Genomic DNA, 19101 nt, shown 5'->3' with positions numbered 1-19101 from the left:
ATTCACCCATTCTTCACCCTTTAAACCCGAAATATTCGGTTTCAGTTTTTGGCCAGAAATGCAAGCCCTATGGTGCAGAAATATTTGAAAATGTTAGCAATTGTTTAAGCAGGGTAATAGTTTAGTATTTAAAATTTTGCCAGTTACCTTTACAAACCGTAATATGTGTACGCTATCAGTCAGATATTAGTCCCGAGGGAGGAATTCACTGGTTTACGATTAAGGCGGCAAAGCGGGAGTGCTCAGCTAGACGTCCGGACAGACGTTTTACGAGTCGGTGATTAGAAATGAGCTGTTTTTTGTGCAGCATTGCTGTGTCGCTTCATTGAGTTATCACGCGCATTTTCAGTTTTGGCGAAGGTTTTACACCTAAGACGTAATTTAAACTCGATAAACGTACTTCGGTTTTGTTTGTGTCTGGCAAAACGTCGTTGGTCAACGTAAATGAAAAAATTAACCCTTTTGGAACGCCGCGATAAATAGTCTTTAAATTCTCGTTGTCAGCTTGACCGTCGCATAGCCACGGGTCACTAAAGGTCAACTTGTAGGCATCACAACACAGTTAAGATATTTTCGTCATAACGTATCTTCTTTATTTTTGACAAATCAGTTCATGAATTAGTATTGAAGGACTGCATACTGCTAAAAACTGTTTCAAAATGTCATTAGATGGTGGTTTTTGCGAAACAAAGTTCAGTGAAAAACAAGTTGGTATGTATACCGTTGTAGCAAACGATTTTGTTATATAGTGTCTAATCGTAACAGTTAGGCTTTCTGGCAAAATTTGTGTTTAAAAACTATATCAAGGCCAAAGCAAGAGATTAAATTAAAAGTATTTTCCCCGTTCTTTTTTCACCGATTTTTCTGTAATTTTATGACAATAATAATGCAAACAGAATACGGACAAAAAACATTTAAAGTTAAGTTAATGCTTTGTGAAATATTTGTCTTTAAAAATCTAAAAATAACCGCAACATAGGTTTACCGTAAATCCGCACAAACACGCGTGAGGGGGACCCATTCGTTTTTGCTTGCAAAAACAATCATATATGTATACAAATTTGTGTATAGTATAGTAACTTGATAAATGTCGTATTTATATATAATATAATATATATATAATGGAAGTATATCAGAAAGCCACTTTTGTAGTTTTAAATTTAGTTCAGTAAGAAGAGTTTGTTTGGAAATTAAACTCACCTGTTTGTTTTTGTAGCTCTCATCGCTTCATTAAATATACTATCCTGATATAAGTTATATTTTCAGAGTGTGGTGATCCCCCTATTGTTGCTGATGGAACTTTCACCCCAGCACCTCCCTACACACCAACGGATACAATTACTTATACTTGCGCTAATACACATACACTTGAAGGACGTAGTACAATTACATGTCAAGAAGATGGAAGATGGACTCCTGGTCCAGCATGTGTTTTAATAGGTAAGTATTTGAAAAACATTTGCCGTGTAGCACTTAGGAACTTGCCGTGTAACACTGAGGAGTGTTCAACTGGTAGGTAGAAATGCAGTTTTTAGTAGATTAAGATTTTTTGAATCGTAGATGCCAAACTGATTGGAGTAGACATTTATCTTATATCCTAACATGCGTTTTTGTCAGCGTGTGGTGATCCCCCCACTACTGGTGATAGAACTTTCACCCCAAAACTGATTTGGATAGACATTTATCTTTTTTCGTCTTTTTTGTTTATCCACCATTCGGGATATACGGCAAAACGACAGATGGCACACTATTTTGGTCGTTATTTTTAACATTGTATCCGCTTGCAGGATTGTTTAGGCGTACGAACATTCCATAATGTTAGATGACGTATGTAAGAGTTGCCCGTACATGATGACTTTTATGGATGTTCCGTAGGACTTCTATCATATAATAATTTTAGATCAACTGGAAATAGTTGCATATAATTAATTATGGGTTTCCTTCCCTGAAGGGGACACATATTGTTTTTGTCCGTATTTTTTTTTTTCTTTTTTTTTCATTCTTCTTTTTTTTTTTTTTTTTCTTTTTTTCTTTTTTCTTTTTTTCTTTTTTTGTCTAACGCTGGTTTGTGACACGCGTTTGTTCAAGAAAGTGTGCTTTAAATTGATTCAAATTGACAGAGATGTTAGTTAATAATCCAAATTTGGTCCTCCTGAAGTTTGACCCCGATTGACCCAGCGGTTCACCAACAGGCCTCGAAAACGTAAAACTGTTTAAGCGGTTGTATTGACTAAAGTACAGCATCTCGGAGTTTCATGCTTTGTTGTTTGATGCAATGTAAGGTTTTTTAAAGAATTTTGTGTCTTTTTTTCGGATTCACCCATTTTTCACGCCCGAAATATTCGGTTTTAGTTTTAGGCCAGAAATACAAGCCCTATGGTGCAGAAATATTTAAAAAAATTAACAAATGTTTGAGCAGGGTATTCGTTTAGTATTTAAAATTTTGCCAGTTACCTTTATAACTGATAATATGTGTACGCTATCAGTCAGATATAAATCCCGTGGGAGGAATTCACGGGTTTACGATTGAGGCGGCAGAGCGGGAGTGTTTAGCTTGACGTCCGGACAGACGTTTTACGAGACAGTCGTTTAGGTGATTAGAAATCAGTTGTTTTTGTGTGCAGCAATGCTGTGTCGTTTTATTGATTTATGACGCGCATTTTCAGTTTTAGCGAAGGTTTTACACCTAAGACGTAATTTAAACTCGATAAACGTACTTCGGTTTTGTTTATGTCTGACGAAACGTCGTTGATAAACGCAAATGAAAAAATAAACTTAACTTTTTCGAACGCCGCGATAAATAGTCTTTAAATTCTCGTTGTCAGCTTGACCGTCGCATAGCCACGGGTCACTAAAGGTCAACTTGTAGGCATCACAACACAGTTAAGATATTTTCGTCATAACGTATCTTCTTTATTTTTGACAAATCAGTTCAAGAATTAGTACTTAAGGACTGCATACTGCTAAAAACTGTTTCAAAAGGTCATTAAATGGTGGTTTTTGCGAAACAAAGTTCAGTGAAAAACAAGTTGGTATGTATACCTTTGTAGCAAACGATTTTGTTATATAGTGTCTAATCGTAACAGTTAGGCTTTCTGGCAAAATTTGTGTTTAAAAACTATATCAAGGTCAAAGCAAGAGATTAAATTGAAAGTATTTTCCCCGTTCTTTTTTCACCGGTTTTTCTGTAATTTTATGACAATAATAATGCAAACAGAATACGGACAAAAAACATTTAAAGTTAAGTTAATGCTTTGTGAAATGTTTGTCTTTAAAAATCTAAAAATAACCGTAACATAGGTTTACCATAAATCCGCACAAACACGCGTGAGGGGGACCCATTCGTTTTTGCTTGCAAAAGCAATCATATATGTAGATAAAATTGTGTATAGTATAGTAACTTGATAAATATCGTATATAATATATATAATGGAAGTGTATCAGAAAGCCAATTTTCTAGTTTTACATTTAATTCAGTAAGAAGAGTTTGTTTGGAAATTAAACTCACCTGTTTGTTTTTGTAGCTCTCATCGCCTCATTAAATATACTATCCTGATATAAGTTATATTTTCAGAGTGTGGTGATCCCCCTACTGTTGCTGATGGAACTTTCACCCCAGCACCTCCCTACACACCAACGGATACAATTACTTATACTTGCGCTAATACACATACACTTGAAGGACGTAGTACAATTACATGTCAAGAAGATGGAAGATGGACTCCTGGTCCAGCATGTGTTTTAATAGGTAAGTATTTGAAAAACATTTGCCGTGTAGCACTTAGGAACTTGCCGTGTAACACTGAGGAGTGTTCAACTGGTAGGTAGAAATGCAGTTTTTAGCAGATTAAGATTTTTTGAATCGTAGATGCCAAACTGATTGGAGTAGACATTTATCTTATATCCTAACATGCGTTTTTGTCAGCGTGTGGTGATCCCCCCACTACTGGTGATAGAACTTTCACCCAAAAACTGATTTGGATAGACATTTATCTTTTTTCGTCTTTTTTTGTTTATCCACCATTCGGGATATACGGCAAAACGACAGATGGCTCACTATTTCGGTCGTTATTTTTAACATTGTATCCGCTTGCAGGATTATTTAGGCGTACGAACATTCCATAATGTTAGATGACGTATGTAAGAGTTGCCCGTACATGATGACTTTTATGGATGTTCCGCAGGACTTTTATCATATAATAATTTTAGATCAACTGGAAATAGTTGCATATAATTAATTATGGGTTCCCTTCCCTGAAGGGGACACATATTGTTTTTGTCCGTATTTTTTTTTCTTTTTTTTTTCATTCTTCTTTTTTCTTTTTTCTTTTTTTCTTTTTTTGTCTAACGCTGGTTTGTGAGACGCGTTTGTTCAAGAAAGTGTGCTTTAAAATGATTTTAATTGACAGAGATGTTAGTTAATAATCCAAATTTGGTCCTCCTGAAGTTTGACCCCGATTGACCCAGCGGTTCACGAACAGGCCTCGAAAACGTAAAACTGTTAAAGCGGCTGTATTGACTAAAGTACAGCATCTTGGAGTTTCATGCTTTGTTGTTTGATGCAATGTAAGGTTTTTTAAAGAATTTTGTGTCTTTTTACGGATTCACCCATTCTTCACCCTTTAAACCCGAAATATTCGGTTTCAGTTTTTGGCCAGAAATGCAAGCCCTATGGTGCAGAAATATTTGAAAATGTTAGCAATTGTTTAAGCAGGGTATTCGTTTAGTATTTAAAATTTTGCCAGTTACCTTTACAAACCGTAATATGTGTACGCTATCAGTCAGATATAAGTCCCGAGGGAGGAATTCACTGGTTTACGATTAAGGCGGCAAAGCGGGAGTGCTCAGCTAGACGTCCGGACAGACGTTTTACGAGTCGGTGATTAGAAATGAGCTGTTTTTTGTGCAGCATTGCTGTGTCGCTTCATTGAGTTATCACGCGCATTTTCAGTTTTGGCGAAGGTTTTACACCTAAGACGTAATTTAAACTCGATAAACGTACTTCGGTTTTGTTTGTGTCTGGCAAAACGTCGTTGGTCAAGGTAAATGAAAAAAATTAACCCTTTTGGAACGCCGCGATAAATAGTCTTTAAATTCTCGTTGTCAGCTTGACCGTCGCATAGCCACGGGTCACTAAAGGTCAACTTGTAGGCATCACAACACAGTTAAGATATTTTCGTCATAACGTATCTTCTTTATTTTTGACAAATCAGTTCATGAATTAGTATTGAAGGACTGCATACTGCTAAAAACTGTTTCAAAATGTCATTAAATGGTGGTTTTTGCGAAACAAAGTTCAGTGAAAAACAAGTTGGTATGTATACCGTTGTAGCAAACGATTTTGTTATATAGTGTCTAATCGTAACAGTTAGGCTTTCTGGCAAAATTTGTGTTTAAAAACTATATCAAGGTCAAAGCAAGAGATTAAATTAAAAGTATTTTCCCCGTTCTCTTTTCACCGATTTTTCTGTAATTTTATGACAATAATAATGCAAACAGAATACGGACAAAAAACATTTAAAGTTAAGTTAATGCTTTGTGAAATATTTGTCTTTAAAAATCTAAAAATAACCGCAACATAGGTTTACCGTAAATCCGCACAAACACGCGTGAGGGGGACCCATTCGTTTTTGCTTGCAAAAACAATCATATATGTAGACAAATTTGTGTATAGTATAGTAACTTGATAAATGTCGTATATAATATATATATAATGGAAGTATATCAGAAAGCCACTTTTCTAGTTTTAAATTTAGTTCAGTAAGAAGAGTTTGTTTGGAAATTAAACTCACCTGTTTGTTTTTGTAACTCGCATCGCTTCATTAAATATACTATCCTGATATAAGTTATATTTTCAGAGTGTGGTGATCCCCCTATTGTTGCTGATGGAACTTTCACCCCAGCACCTCCCTACACACCAACGGATACAATTACTTATACTTGCGCTAATACACATACACTTGAAGGACGTAGTACAATTACATGTCAAGAAGATGGAAGATGGACTCCTGGTCCAGCATGTGTTTTAATAGGTAAGTATTTGAAAAACATTTGCCGTGTAGCACTTAGGAACTTGCCGTGTAACACTGAGGAGTGTTCAACTGGTAGGTAGACATGCAGTTTTTAGTAGATTAAGATTTTTTGAATCGTAGATGCCAAACTGATTGGAGTAGACATTTATCTTATATCCTAACATGCGTTTTTGTCAGCGTGTGGTGATCCCCCCACTACTGGTGATAGAACTTTCACCCAAAAACTGATTTGGATAGACATTTATCTTTTTTCGTCTTTTTTTGTTTATCCACCATTCGGGATATACGGCAAAACGACAGATGGCACACTATTTTGGTCGTTATTTTTAACATTGTATCCGCTTGCAGGATTGTTTAGGCGTACGAACATTCCATAATATTAGATGACGTATGTAAGAGTTGCCCGTACATGATGACTTTTATGGATGTTCCGCAGGACTTTTATCATATAATAATTTTAGATCAACTGGAAATAGTTGCATATAATTAATTATGGGTTCCCTTCCCTGAAGGGGACACATATTGTTTTTGTCCGTATTTTTTTTTCTTTTTTTTTCATTCTTCTTTTTTCTTTTTTCTTTTTTTCTTTTTTTCTTTTTTCTTTTTTTCTTTTTTTGTCTAACGCTGGTTTGTGAGACGCGTTTGTTCAAGAAAGTGTGCTTTAAATTGATTCAAATTGACAGAGATGTTAGTTAATAATCCAAATTTGGTCCTCCTGAAGTTTGACCCCGATTGACCCAGCGGTTCACCAACAGGCCTCGAAAACGTAAAACTGTTTAAGCCGCTGTATTGACTAAAGTACAGCATCTTGGAGTTTCATGCTTTGTTGTTTGATGCAATGTAAGGTTTTTTAAAGAATTTTGTGTCTTTTTTTCGGATTCACCCATTTTTCACACCCGAAATATTCGGTTTTAGTTTTTGGCCAGAAATACAAGCCCCATGGTGCAGAAATATTTAAAAAAATTAACAAATGTTTGAGCAGGGTATTCGTTTAGTATTTAAAATTTTGCCAGTTACCTTTATAACTGATAATATGTTTACGCTATCAGTCAGATATAAGTCCCGTGGGAGGAATTCACGGGTTTACGATTGAGGCGGCAGAGCGGGAGTGTTTAGCTTGACGTCCGGACAGACGTTTTACGAGACAGTCGTTTAGGTGATTAGAAATCAGCTGTTTTTGTGTGCAGCAATGCTGTGTCGTTTTATTGATTTATGACGCGCATTTTCAGTTTTAGCGAAGGTTTTACACCTAAGACGTAATTTAAACTCGATAAACGTACTTCGGTTTTGTTTATGTCTGACGAAACGTCGTTGATAAACGCAAATGAAAAAATAAACTTAACTTTTTCGAACGCCGCGATAAATAGTCTTTAAATTCTCGTTGTCAGCTTGACCGTCGCATAACCACGGGTCACTAAAGGTCAACTTGTAGGCATCACAACACAGTTAAGATATTTTCGTCATAACGTATCTTCTTTATTTTTGACAAATCAGTTCATGAATTAGTACTTAAGGACTGCATACTGCTAAAAACTGTTTCAAAAGGTCATTAAATGGTGGTTTTTGCGAAACAAAGTTCAGTGAAAAACAAGTTGGTATGTATACCGTTGTAGCAAACGATTTTGTTATATAGTGTCTAATCGTAACAGTTAGGCTTTCTGGCAAAATTTGTGTTTAAAAACTGTATCAAGGTCAAAGCAAGAGATTAAATTAAAAGTATTTTCCCCGTTCTTTTTTCACCAATTTTTCTGTAATTTTATGACAATAATAATGCAAACAGAATACGGACAAAAAACATTTAAAGTTAAGTTAATGCTTTGTGAAATGTTTGTCTTTAAAAATCTAAAAATAACCGTAACATAGGTTTACCATAAATCCGCACAAACACGCGTGAGGGGGACCCATTCGTTTTTGCTTGCAAAAGCAATCATATATGTAGATAAAATTGTGTATAGTATAGTAACTTAATAAATATCGTATATAATATATATAATGGAAGTGTATCAGAAAGCCAATTTTCTAGTTTTACATTTAATTCAGTAAGAAGAGTTTGTTTGGAAATTAAACTCACCTGTTTGTTTTTGTAGCTCTCATCGCTTCATTAAATATACTATCCTGATATAAGTTATATTTTCAGAGTGTGGTGATCCCCCTACTGTTGCTGATGGAACTTTCACCCCAGCACCTCCCTACACACCAACGGATACAATTACTTATACTTGCGCTAATACACATACACTTGAAGGACGTAGTACAATTACATGTCAAGAAGATGGAAGATGGACTCCTGGTCCAGCATGTGTTTTAATAGGTAAGTATTTGAAAAACATTTGCCGTGTAGCACTTAGGAACTTGCCGTGTAACACTGAGGAGTGTTCAACTGGTAGGTAGAAATGCAGTTTTTAGCAGATTAAGATTTTTTGAATCGTAGATGCCAAACTGATTGGAGTAGACATTTATCTTATATCCTAACATGCGTTTTTGTCAGCGTGTGGTGATCCCCCTACTACTGGTGATAGAACTTTCACCCAAAAACTGATTTGGATAGACATTTATCTTTTTTCGTCTTTTTTTGTTTATCCACCATTCGGGATATACGGCAAAACGACAGATGGCACACTATTTTGGTCGTTATTTTTAACATTGTATCCGCTTGCAGGATTGTTTAGGCGTACGAACATTCCATAATATTAGATGACGTATGTAAGAGTTGCCCGTACATGATGACTTTTATGGATGTTCCGCAGGACTTTTATCATATAATAATTTTAGATCAACTGGAAATAGTTGCATATAATTAATTATGGGTTCCCTTCCCTGAAGGGGACACATATTGTTTTTGTCCGTATTTTTTTTTCTTTTTTTTTCATTCTTCTTTTTTCTTTTTTCTTTTTTTCTTTTTTTGTCTAACGCTGGTTTGTGAGACGCGTTTGTTCAAGAAAGTGTGCTTTAAAATGATTTTAATTGACAGAGATGTTAGTTAATAATCCAAATTTGGTCCTCCTGAAGTTTGACCCCGATTGACCCAGCGGTTCACCAACAGGCCTCGAAAACGTAAAACTGTTAAAGCGGCTGTATTGACTAAAGTACAGCATCTTGGAGTTTCATGCTTTGTTGTTTGATGCAATGTAAGGTTTTTTAAAGAATTTTGTGTCTTTTTACGGATTCACCCATTCTTCACCCTTTAAACCCGAAATATTCGGTTTCAGTTTTTGGCCAGAAATGCAAGCCCTATGGTGCAGAAATATTTGAAAATGTTAGCAATTGTTTAAGCAGGGAATTCGTTTAGTATTTAAAATTTTGCCAGTTACCTTTACAAACCGTAATATGTGTACGCTATCAGTCAGATATAAGTCCCGAGGGAGGAATTCACTGGTTTACGATTAAGGCGGCAAAGCGGGAGTGCTCAGCTAGACGTCCGGACAGACGTTTTACGAGTCGGTGATTAGAAATGAGCTGTTTTTTGTGCAGCATTGCTGTGTCGCTTCATTGAGTTATCACGCGCATTTTCAGTTTTGGCGAAGGTTTTACACCTAAGACGTAATTTAAACTCGATAAACGTACTTCGGTTTTGTTTGTGTCTGGCAAAACGTCGTTGGTCAACGTAAATGAAAAAAATTAACCCTTTTGGAACGCCGCGATAAATAGTCTTTAAATTCTCGTTGTCAGCTTGACCGTCGCATAGCCACGGGTCACTAAAGGTCAACTTGTAGGCATCACAACACAGTTAAGATATTTTCGTCATAACGTATCTTCTTTATTTTTGACAAATCAGTTCATGAATTAGTATTGAAGGACTGCATACTGCTAAAAACTGTTTCAAAATGTCATTAAATGGTGGTTTTTGCGAAACAAAGTTCAGTGAAAAACAAGTTGGTATGTATACCGTTGTAGCAAACGATTTTGTTATATAGTGTCTAATCGTAACAGTTAGGCTTTCTGGCAAAATTTGTGTTTAAAAACTATATCAAGGTCAAAGCAAGAGATTAAATTAAAAGTATTTTCCCCGTTCTCTTTTCACCGATTTTTCTGTAATTTTATGACAATAATAATGCAAACAGAATACGGACAAAAAACATTTAAAGTTAAGTTAATGCTTTGTGAAATATTTGTCTTTAAAAATCTAAAAATAACCGCAACATAGGTTTACCGTAAATCCGCACAAACACGCGTGAGGGGGACCCATTCGTTTTTGCTTGCAAAAACAATCATATATGTAGACAAATTTGTGTATAGTATAGTAACTTGATAAATGTCGTATATAATATATATATAATGGAAGTATATCAGAAAGCCACTTTTCTAGTTTTACATTTAGTTCAGTAAGAAGAGTTTGTTTGGAAATTAAACTCACCTGTTTGTTTTTGTAACTCGCATCGCTTCATTAAATATACTATCCTGATATAAGTTATATTTTCAGAGTGTGGTGATCCCCCTACTGTTGCTGATGGAACTTTCACCCCAGCACCTCCCTACACACCAACGGATACAATTACTTATACTTGCGCTAATACACATACACTTGAAGGACGTAGTACAATTACATGTCAAGAAGATGGAAGATGGACTCCTGGTCCAGCATGTGTTTTAATAGGTAAGTATTTGAAAAACATTTGCCGTGTAGCACTTAGGAACTTGCCGTGTAACACTGAGGAGTGTTCAACTGGTAGGTAGAAATGCAGTTTTTAGCAGATTAAGATTTTTTGAATCGTAGATGCCAAACTGATTGGAGTAGACGTTTATCTTATATCCTAACATGCGTTTTTGTCAGCGTGTGGTGATCCCCCTACTACTGGTGATAGAACTTTCACCCAAAAACTGATTTGGATAGACATTTATCTTTTTTCGTCTTTTTTTGTTTATCCACCATTCGGGATATACGGCAAAACGACAGATGGCACACTATTTTGGTCGTTATTTTTAACATTGTATCCGCTTGCAGGATTGTTTAGGCGTACGAACATTCCATAATATTAGATGACGTATGTAAGAGTTGCCCGTACATGATGACTTTTATGGATGTTCCGCAGGACTTTTATCATATAATAATTTTAGATCAACTGGAAATAGTTGCATATAATTAATTATGGGTTCCCTTCCCTGAAGGGGACACATATTGTTTTTGTCCGTATTTTTTTTTCTTTTTTTTTCATTCTTCTTTTTTCTTTTTTCTTTTTTTCTTTTTTTGTCTAACGCTGGTTTGTGAGACGCGTTTGTTCAAGAAAGTGTGCTTTAAAATGATTTTAATTGACAGAGATGTTAGTTAATAATCCAAATTTGGTCCTCCTGAAGTTTGACCCCGATTGACCCAGCGGTTCACCAACAGGCCTCGAAAACGTAAAACTGTTAAAGCGGCTGTATTGACTAAAGTACAGCATCTTGGAGTTTCATGCTTTGTTGTTTGATGCAATGTAAGGTTTTTTAAAGAATTTTGTGTCTTTTTACGGATTCACCCATTCTTCACCCTTTAAACCCGAAATATTCGGTTTCAGTTTTTGGCCAGAAATGCAAGCCCTATGGTGCAGAAATATTTGAAAATGTTAGCAATTGTTTAAGCAGGGAATTCGTTTAGTATTTAAAATTTTGCCAGTTACCTTTACAAACCGTAATATGTGTACGCTATCAGTCAGATATAAGTCCCGAGGGAGGAATTCACTGGTTTACGATTAAGGCGGCAAAGCGGGAGTGCTCAGCTAGACGTCCGGACAGACGTTTTACGAGTCGGTGATTAGAAATGAGCTGTTTTTTGTGCAGCATTGCTGTGTCGCTTCATTGAGTTATCACGCGCATTTTCAGTTTTGGCGAAGGTTTTACACCTAAGACGTAATTTAAACTCGATAAACGTACTTCGGTTTTGTTTGTGTCTGGCAAAACGTCGTTGGTCAACGTAAATGAAAAAAATTAACCCTTTTGGAACGCCGCGATAAATAGTCTTTAAATTCTCGTTGTCAGCTTGACCGTCGCATAGCCACGGGTCACTAAAGGTCAACTTGTAGGCATCACAACACAGTTAAGATATTTTCGTCATAACGTATCTTCTTTATTTTTGACAAATCAGTTCATGAATTAGTATTGAAGGACTGCATACTGCTAAAAACTGTTTCAAAATGTCATTAAATGGTGGTTTTTGCGAAACAAAGTTCAGTGAAAAACAAGTTGGTATGTATACCGTTGTAGCAAACGATTTTGTTATATAGTGTCTAATCGTAACAGTTAGGCTTTCTGGCAAAATTTGTGTTTAAAAACTATATCAAGGTCAAAGCAAGAGATTAAATTAAAAGTATTTTCCCCGTTCTCTTTTCACCGATTTTTCTGTAATTTTATGACAATAATAATGCAAACAGAATACGGACAAAAAACATTTAAAGTTAAGTTAATGCTTTGTGAAATATTTGTCTTTAAAAATCTAAAAATAACCGCAACATAGGTTTACCGTAAATCCGCACAAACACGCGTGAGGGGGACCCATTCGTTTTTGCTTGCAAAAACAATCATATATGTAGACAAATTTGTGTATAGTATAGTAACTTGATAAATGTCGTATATAATATATATATAATGGAAGTATATCAGAAAGCCACTTTTCTAGTTTTACATTTAGTTCAGTAAGAAGAGTTTGTTTGGAAATTAAACTCACCTGTTTGTTTTTGTAACTCGCATCGCTTCATTAAATATACTATCCTGATATAAGTTATATTTTCAGAGTGTGGTGATCCCCCTACTGTTGCTGATGGAACTTTCACCCCAGCACCTCCCTACACACCAACGGATACAATTACTTATACTTGCGCTAATACACATACACTTGAAGGACGTAGTACAATTACATGTCAAGAAGATGGAAGATGGACTCCTGGTCCAGCATGTGTTTTAATAGGTAAGTATTTGAAAAACATTTGCCGTGTAGCACTTAGGAACTTGCCGTGTAACACTGAGGAGTGTTCAACTGGTAGGTAGAAATGCAGTTTTTAGCAGATTAAGATTTTTTGAATCGTAGATGCCAAACTGATTGGAGTAGACGTTTATCTTATATCCTAACATGCGTTTTTGTCAGCGTGTGGTGATCCCCCTACTACTGGTGATAGAACTTTCACCCAAAAACTGATTTGGATAGACATTTATCTTTTTTCGTCTTTTTTTGTTTATCCACCATTCGGGATATACGGCAAAACGACAGATGGCACACTATTTTGGTCGTTATTTTTAACATTGTATCCGCTTGCAGGATTGTTTAGGCGTACGAACATTCCATAATATTAGATGACGTATGTAAGAGTTGCCCGTACATGATGACTTTTATGGATGTTCCGCAGGACTTTTATCATATAATAATTTTAGATCAACTGGAAATAGTTGCATATAATTAATTATGGGTTCCCTTCCCTGAAGGGGACACATATTGTTTTTGTCCGTATTTTTTTTTCTTTTTTTTTCATTCTTCTTTTTTCTTTTTTCTTTTTTTCTTTTTTTGTCTAACGCTGGTTTGTGAGACGCGTTTGTTCAAGAAAGTGTGCTTTAAAATGATTCAAATTGACAGAGATGTTAGTTAATAATCCAAATTTGGTCCTCCTGAAGTTTGACCCCGATTGACCCAGCGGTTCACCAACAGGCCTCGAAAACGTAAAACTGTTAAAGCGGCTGTATTGACTAAAGTACAGCATCTTGGAGTTTCATGCTTTGTTGTTTGATGCAATGTAAGGTTTTTTAAAGAATTTTGTGTCTTTTTACGGATTCACCCATTCTTCACCCTTTAAACCCGAAATATTCGGTTTCAGTTTTTGGCCAGAAATGCAAGCCCTATGGTGCAGAAATATTTGAAAATGTTAGCAATTGTTTAAGCAGGGAATTCGTTTAGTATTTAAAATTTTGCCAGTTACCTTTACAAACCGTAATATGTGTACGCTATCAGTCAGATATAAGTCCCGAGGGAGGAATTCACTGGTTTACGATTAGGGCGGCAAAGCGGGAGTGCTCAGCTAGACGTCCGGACAGACGTTTTACGAGACAGTGATTAGAAATGAGCTGTTTTTTGTGCAGCATTGCTGTGTCACTTCATTGAGTTATCACGCGCATTTTCAGTTTTGGCGAAGGTTTTACACCTAAGACGTAATTTAAACTCGATAAACGTACTTCGGTTTTGTTTATGTCTGACGAAACGTGGTTGATAAACGCAAATGAAAAAATAAACTTAACTTTTTCGAACGCCGCGATAAATAGTCTTTAAATTCTCGTTGTCAGCTTGACCGTCTCATAACCACGGGTCACTAAAGGTCAACTTGTAGGCATCACAACACAGTTAAGATATTTTTGTCACAACGTATCTTCTTTATTTTTGACAAATCAGTTCAAGAATTAGTACTTAAGGACTGCATACTGTTAAAAACTGTTTCAAAATGTCATTAAACGGTCGTTTTTGCGAAACAAAGTTCAGTGAAAAACAAGTTGTTATGTATACCTTTGTAGCAAACGATTTTGTTATATAGTGTCTAATCGTAACAGTTAGGCTTTCTGGCAAAATTTGTGTTTAAAAACTATATCAAGGTCAAAGCAAGAGATTAAATTAAAAGTATTTCCCCGTTCCTTTTTCACCGATTTTTCTGTAATTTTATGACAATAATAATGCAAACAGAATACGGACAAAAAACATTTAAAGTTAAGTTAATGCTTTGTGAAATATTTGTCTTTAAAAATCTAAAAATAACCGTAACATAGGTTTACCGTAAATCCGCACAAACACGCGTGAGGGGGACCCATTCGTGTTTGCTTGCAGCATTGCTGTCACATATTGTTTTTGTCCGTATTTATGGGTCCCCTTCCCTGAAGGGGACACATATTGTTTTTGTCTATATTTTTTTTTTCTTTTTTTCTTTTTTCTTTTTTTTTCTTTCTTTCTAACGCAGATTTGTTCCCACGTTTTGGTCAAGAAAAAATGGTTCAAACTTTTTCAAATTGACACACATAATAGGTATTGGTCTAAAGATGGTCCATGTGAATTTTGACCCCGTTTGATCCCTCGGTTCACCCACAGCCCCCCAAAACGTGAAATTTTAGCGCGGCTATTGCTCCCACGTTTTGGTCAAGAAAGCAAGGTTCAAACTTTTTCAATTTTACGCACATTACAGATATTGGTCTAAAGATGGTCCATGTGAATTTTGACCTCATATGACCCAGAGATTCACCCACAAGCTTGCGAAACGTAAATGTGTCTAACGCTCGTTTGGTCATGAAAGACATTGTAGGCAGAAGTACCAAGAGAGTAACTCATTGGTTTACGATAGCGGGAGGGCTCAGCTTGACGTCGGACAGACATTTTACGAGACATCGTTTCAGTGATTAGAAATCAGCTGTTTTGCACAGCAATGCTATGTCGTTTTATTAAGTTATCACTCACATTTTTAGTTTTGGCGAAGGTTTTACACCTATGACATGATTTCAGCCTAATAACCGTGCTTCGGCTTTATATATGTCAAGAAAAACTTTGTTAATAAAAGTTAAGATGCAAAAATTAACTTGACTTTTTTGCCAAATAAATGTTTATTTAAATGCTCGCTGTCAGGTTGGCCGCCGCATGATCACGGGTTACTTAAGGTCAACTAGTCGGTATTACAAACACAGCTCAGAACTTTCTTCATAACGTAGCGTTTTTTTAACAATCAATTTAGGAGTCAATACTCAAGGCATGTATAAATTAGGCTTAACAGTATTGTTGAATACGAATGACGGCGTGCTATTGAAAACGGTGTCAAAAGGTCAAACAGTCGTTTGGCGTGTGCACCCTGAGAGGTTACTACAGGTCAATGGTACTCATTTTGCGAAACAAAGTTAAATGAAAAACAATTTGTTATGTATACACTTGTAGCAAATTGCTTTTTAATTTAAAGTGTTTGTAATTGCGTTCAAAACCCGACCTTGGAGGACTATATCTGGGTCAAAGAAAGAGATTAGATTTAAGTCTTTGTTACGTTTTTTTTAATTTTGCAATTACATGACAATAATAGTGCAAAAAGAATACGAACAATTTTTTTTATTGTTGGGTTAATGCTTTCTAAAAATTTGTCCTTAAGAATGTAAAAATCACCGCAAAATTTGTTTACTGTAAATCCGCACAAACGCGCGTGTGGAGACCCATCAGTTTTTGTTTACAAAAACAATCATATGTGTCGATCAAATGATGTGTATAGTTAATTGGTAAATATCGTATAGAATATATAAAATGGAAGTATATCAGAAAGGCACTCTTCTAGTTTTTTTTCTTTTTTTTTTTCATTCTTCTTTTTTCTTTATTTTTGTCTAACGCTGGTTTGTGAGACGCGTTTGTTCAAGAAAGTGTGCTTTAAATTGATTCAAATTGGCAGAGATGTTAGTTAATAATCCAAATTTGATCCTCCTGAAGTTTGACCCCGATTGACCCAGCGGTTCACCAACAGGCCTCGAAAACGTAAAACTGTTTAAGCGGCTGTATTGACTAAAGTACAGCATCTTGGAGTTTCATGCTTTGTTGTTTGATGCAATGTAAGGTTTTTTAACGAATTTTGTGTCTTTTTTTTCGGATTCACCCATTTTTCACACCCGAAATATTCGGTTTTAGTTTTAGGCCAGAAATGCAAGCCCTATGGTGCAGAAATATTTAAAAAAATTAACAAATGTTTGAGCAGGGTATTCGATTAGTATTTAAAATTTTGCCAGTTACCTTTATAACTCATAATATGTGTACGCTATCAGTCAGATATAAGTCCCGAGGGAGGAATTCACGGGCATATTCAGCCTATGTTTTTGTATGGAGTTTTTTCATTTCGTTTTCACTTTCGTTTTGAAAAACGAAATTTCGTTTCGTACGACACTTTTTCGCTTCGAAACAAAATTCAAAACGAAATTTTTGGGAAAAAACATAATACTAGGAAACAAAATTTTTTGGCAAATATTTGGCCACTTGAAGGTATACTTGAGCTAAGAAAAGGAGTTGATTTTTTCAAATCAAAGTTCGTCTGAATAACGTTTGCGAAACGAAATTTCATTTTGTGTTAGATTTAAAAACGAAAAATGCGATGGTATTGAGTTCCACCAAGAAATTAGTAAAATATTACAACATTTGCGGGAATAAATGAAATTGTAACTTAATTATCTGCCAGTTTCGATATTTTCGAGTTGTTTGATGCGACACTGCACTGTAAAGTTGTCATTGATGCAGAAAACAGTTAATTTTAGTGATAACATTCTCACCATACACAAAATCAGCAAAAAATCGAGGGTTCACAGTGAAGTAAGACAAAATAGTAATTGTTTATCGCGATAACGTGAATCTTGCACTATTTACGCCAAAAGATAATGTAAGATCTTGTATTCTAAACAAATCTGATCCTGTGTCGTGAAAGGGAATTATAGAAACGAAATTTTGGTTTCGAAATAAGTTTCTATCAACGTTTTCAAAACGACATTTCGTTTTCATGTTAGGTTTGAAAACGAAATGCAAGTTGATTTAGGTTTCACCAACAAATTAGTGACGTAATAAAACATTTGTGGGCAAAACGGAAATTGTAACATAATTATCTGCCAATTTCGATATTGTCGAGTTGTTTGATGCGACTGCAAAGTGTAATGATTTTATTTGTGCATAAAACAGATCAGTTCAGTAATAACATTCTTACCACACGCTAAATAAGCAAACCTTCGAGGGTTTACATTGAAGTAAAGCAAAATCGTAATTGATTATCGAGATAAAGTGAATCTTGCATTTTTTACACCAAAACTTGATAAAAGATCTTGTTTAAAAAGGAATTTGACCGTGTGCCGCAAAAGGAAATTAGAAAGGAAAATTTTGATTTCGAAATAAAATTTCGTTTCGAATAACGTTTTCAAAACGAAATTTCGTTTTCATGTTAGGTTTGAAAACGAAATGCAAGTTGATTCAGATTTCACCCAGAAATTAGTTAAGTAATAAAACATTTGTGGGAATAAATGAAATTGTAACTAAATTATCTGCCAATTTCGATATTTTCGAGTTGTTTGATGCGACACTGCACTGTAAAGTTGTCATTTATGCAGAAAACAGTTAATTTTAGTGATAACATTCTCACCACACACAAAATCAGCAAAACATCGAGGGTTTCACAGTGAAGTAAGACAAAATAGTAATTGTTTATCGCGATAACGTGAATCTTGCACTATTTACGCCAAAAGATAATGTAAGATCTTGTATTCTAAACAAATCTGATCCTGTGTCGTGAAAGGGAACTATAGAAACGAAATTTTGGTTTCGAAATAAAATTTCGTTTCGAATAACGTTTTCAAAACGAAATTTCGTTTTCATGTTAGGTTTGAAAACGAAATGCAAGTTGATTCAGGTTTCACCAAGAAATTAGTTAAGTAATAACACATTTGTGGGAATAAATGAAATTGTAACTAAATTATCTGCCAATTTCGATATTTTCGAGTTGTTTGATGCGACACTGCACTGTAAAGTTGTCATTTATGCAGAAAACAGTTAATTTTAGTGATAACATTCTCACCACACACAAAATCAGCAAAACATCGAGGGTTTCACAGTGAAGTAAGACAAAATAGTAATTGTTTATCGCGATAACATGAATCTTGCACTATTTACGCCAACAGATAATGTAAAATCTTGTATTCTAAACGAATCTGATCCTGTGTCGTGAAAGGGAACTATAGAAACGAAATTTTGGTTTCGAAATAAAATTTCGTTTCGAATAACGTTTTCAAAACGAAATTTCGTTTTCATGTTAGGTTTCAAAACGAAATACAAGTTGGTTTAGGTTCCACCAAGAAATTAGTTAAGTAATAACACATTTGTGGGAATAAATGAAATTGTAACTAAATTATCTGCCAATTTCGATATTTTCGAGTTGTTTGATGCGACACTGCACTGTAAAGTTGTCATTTATGCAGAAAACAGTTAATTTTAGTGATAACATTCTCACCACACACAAAATCAGCAAAACATCGAGGGTTTCACAGTGAAGTAAGACAAAATAGTAATTGTTTATTGCGATAACGTGAATCTTGCACTATTTACGCCAAAAGATAATGTAAAATCTTGTATTCTAAACGA

General features: G+C 35.2%; 1 protein-coding gene across 1 annotated transcript in view; it reads left to right on the top strand.

Moving 5' to 3' along the window:
* Positions 1–13023, top strand: part of LOC145214776 (C4b-binding protein alpha chain-like) — a 29056-nt gene extending 16033 nt beyond the window's left edge. Inside the window, exons 9-14 of the mRNA XM_080083376.1 lie at positions 1267–1440; positions 3575–3748; positions 5859–6032; positions 8170–8343; positions 10453–10626; positions 12736–13023. Coding sequence (XP_079939502.1) covers positions 1267–1440; positions 3575–3748; positions 5859–6032; positions 8170–8343; positions 10453–10626; positions 12736–12989 — 1124 coding nt within the window. The 3' untranslated portion in view covers positions 12990–13023. The remainder of the gene's footprint in view (positions 1–1266; positions 1441–3574; positions 3749–5858; positions 6033–8169; positions 8344–10452; positions 10627–12735) is intronic.
* Positions 13024–19101: the final 6078 nt, after the last annotated feature.

The sequence above is a fragment of the Phallusia mammillata genome, chromosome 2 (assembly GCF_965637545.1).
Source record: "Phallusia mammillata chromosome 2, kaPhaMamm4.hap1.1, whole genome shotgun sequence".
NCBI lineage: Eukaryota > Metazoa > Chordata > Ascidiacea > Phlebobranchia > Ascidiidae > Phallusia > Phallusia mammillata.
The sequence above is the reverse complement of the archived record's forward strand: the minus strand, read 5'-3'. Positions and strand labels throughout refer to the sequence as shown.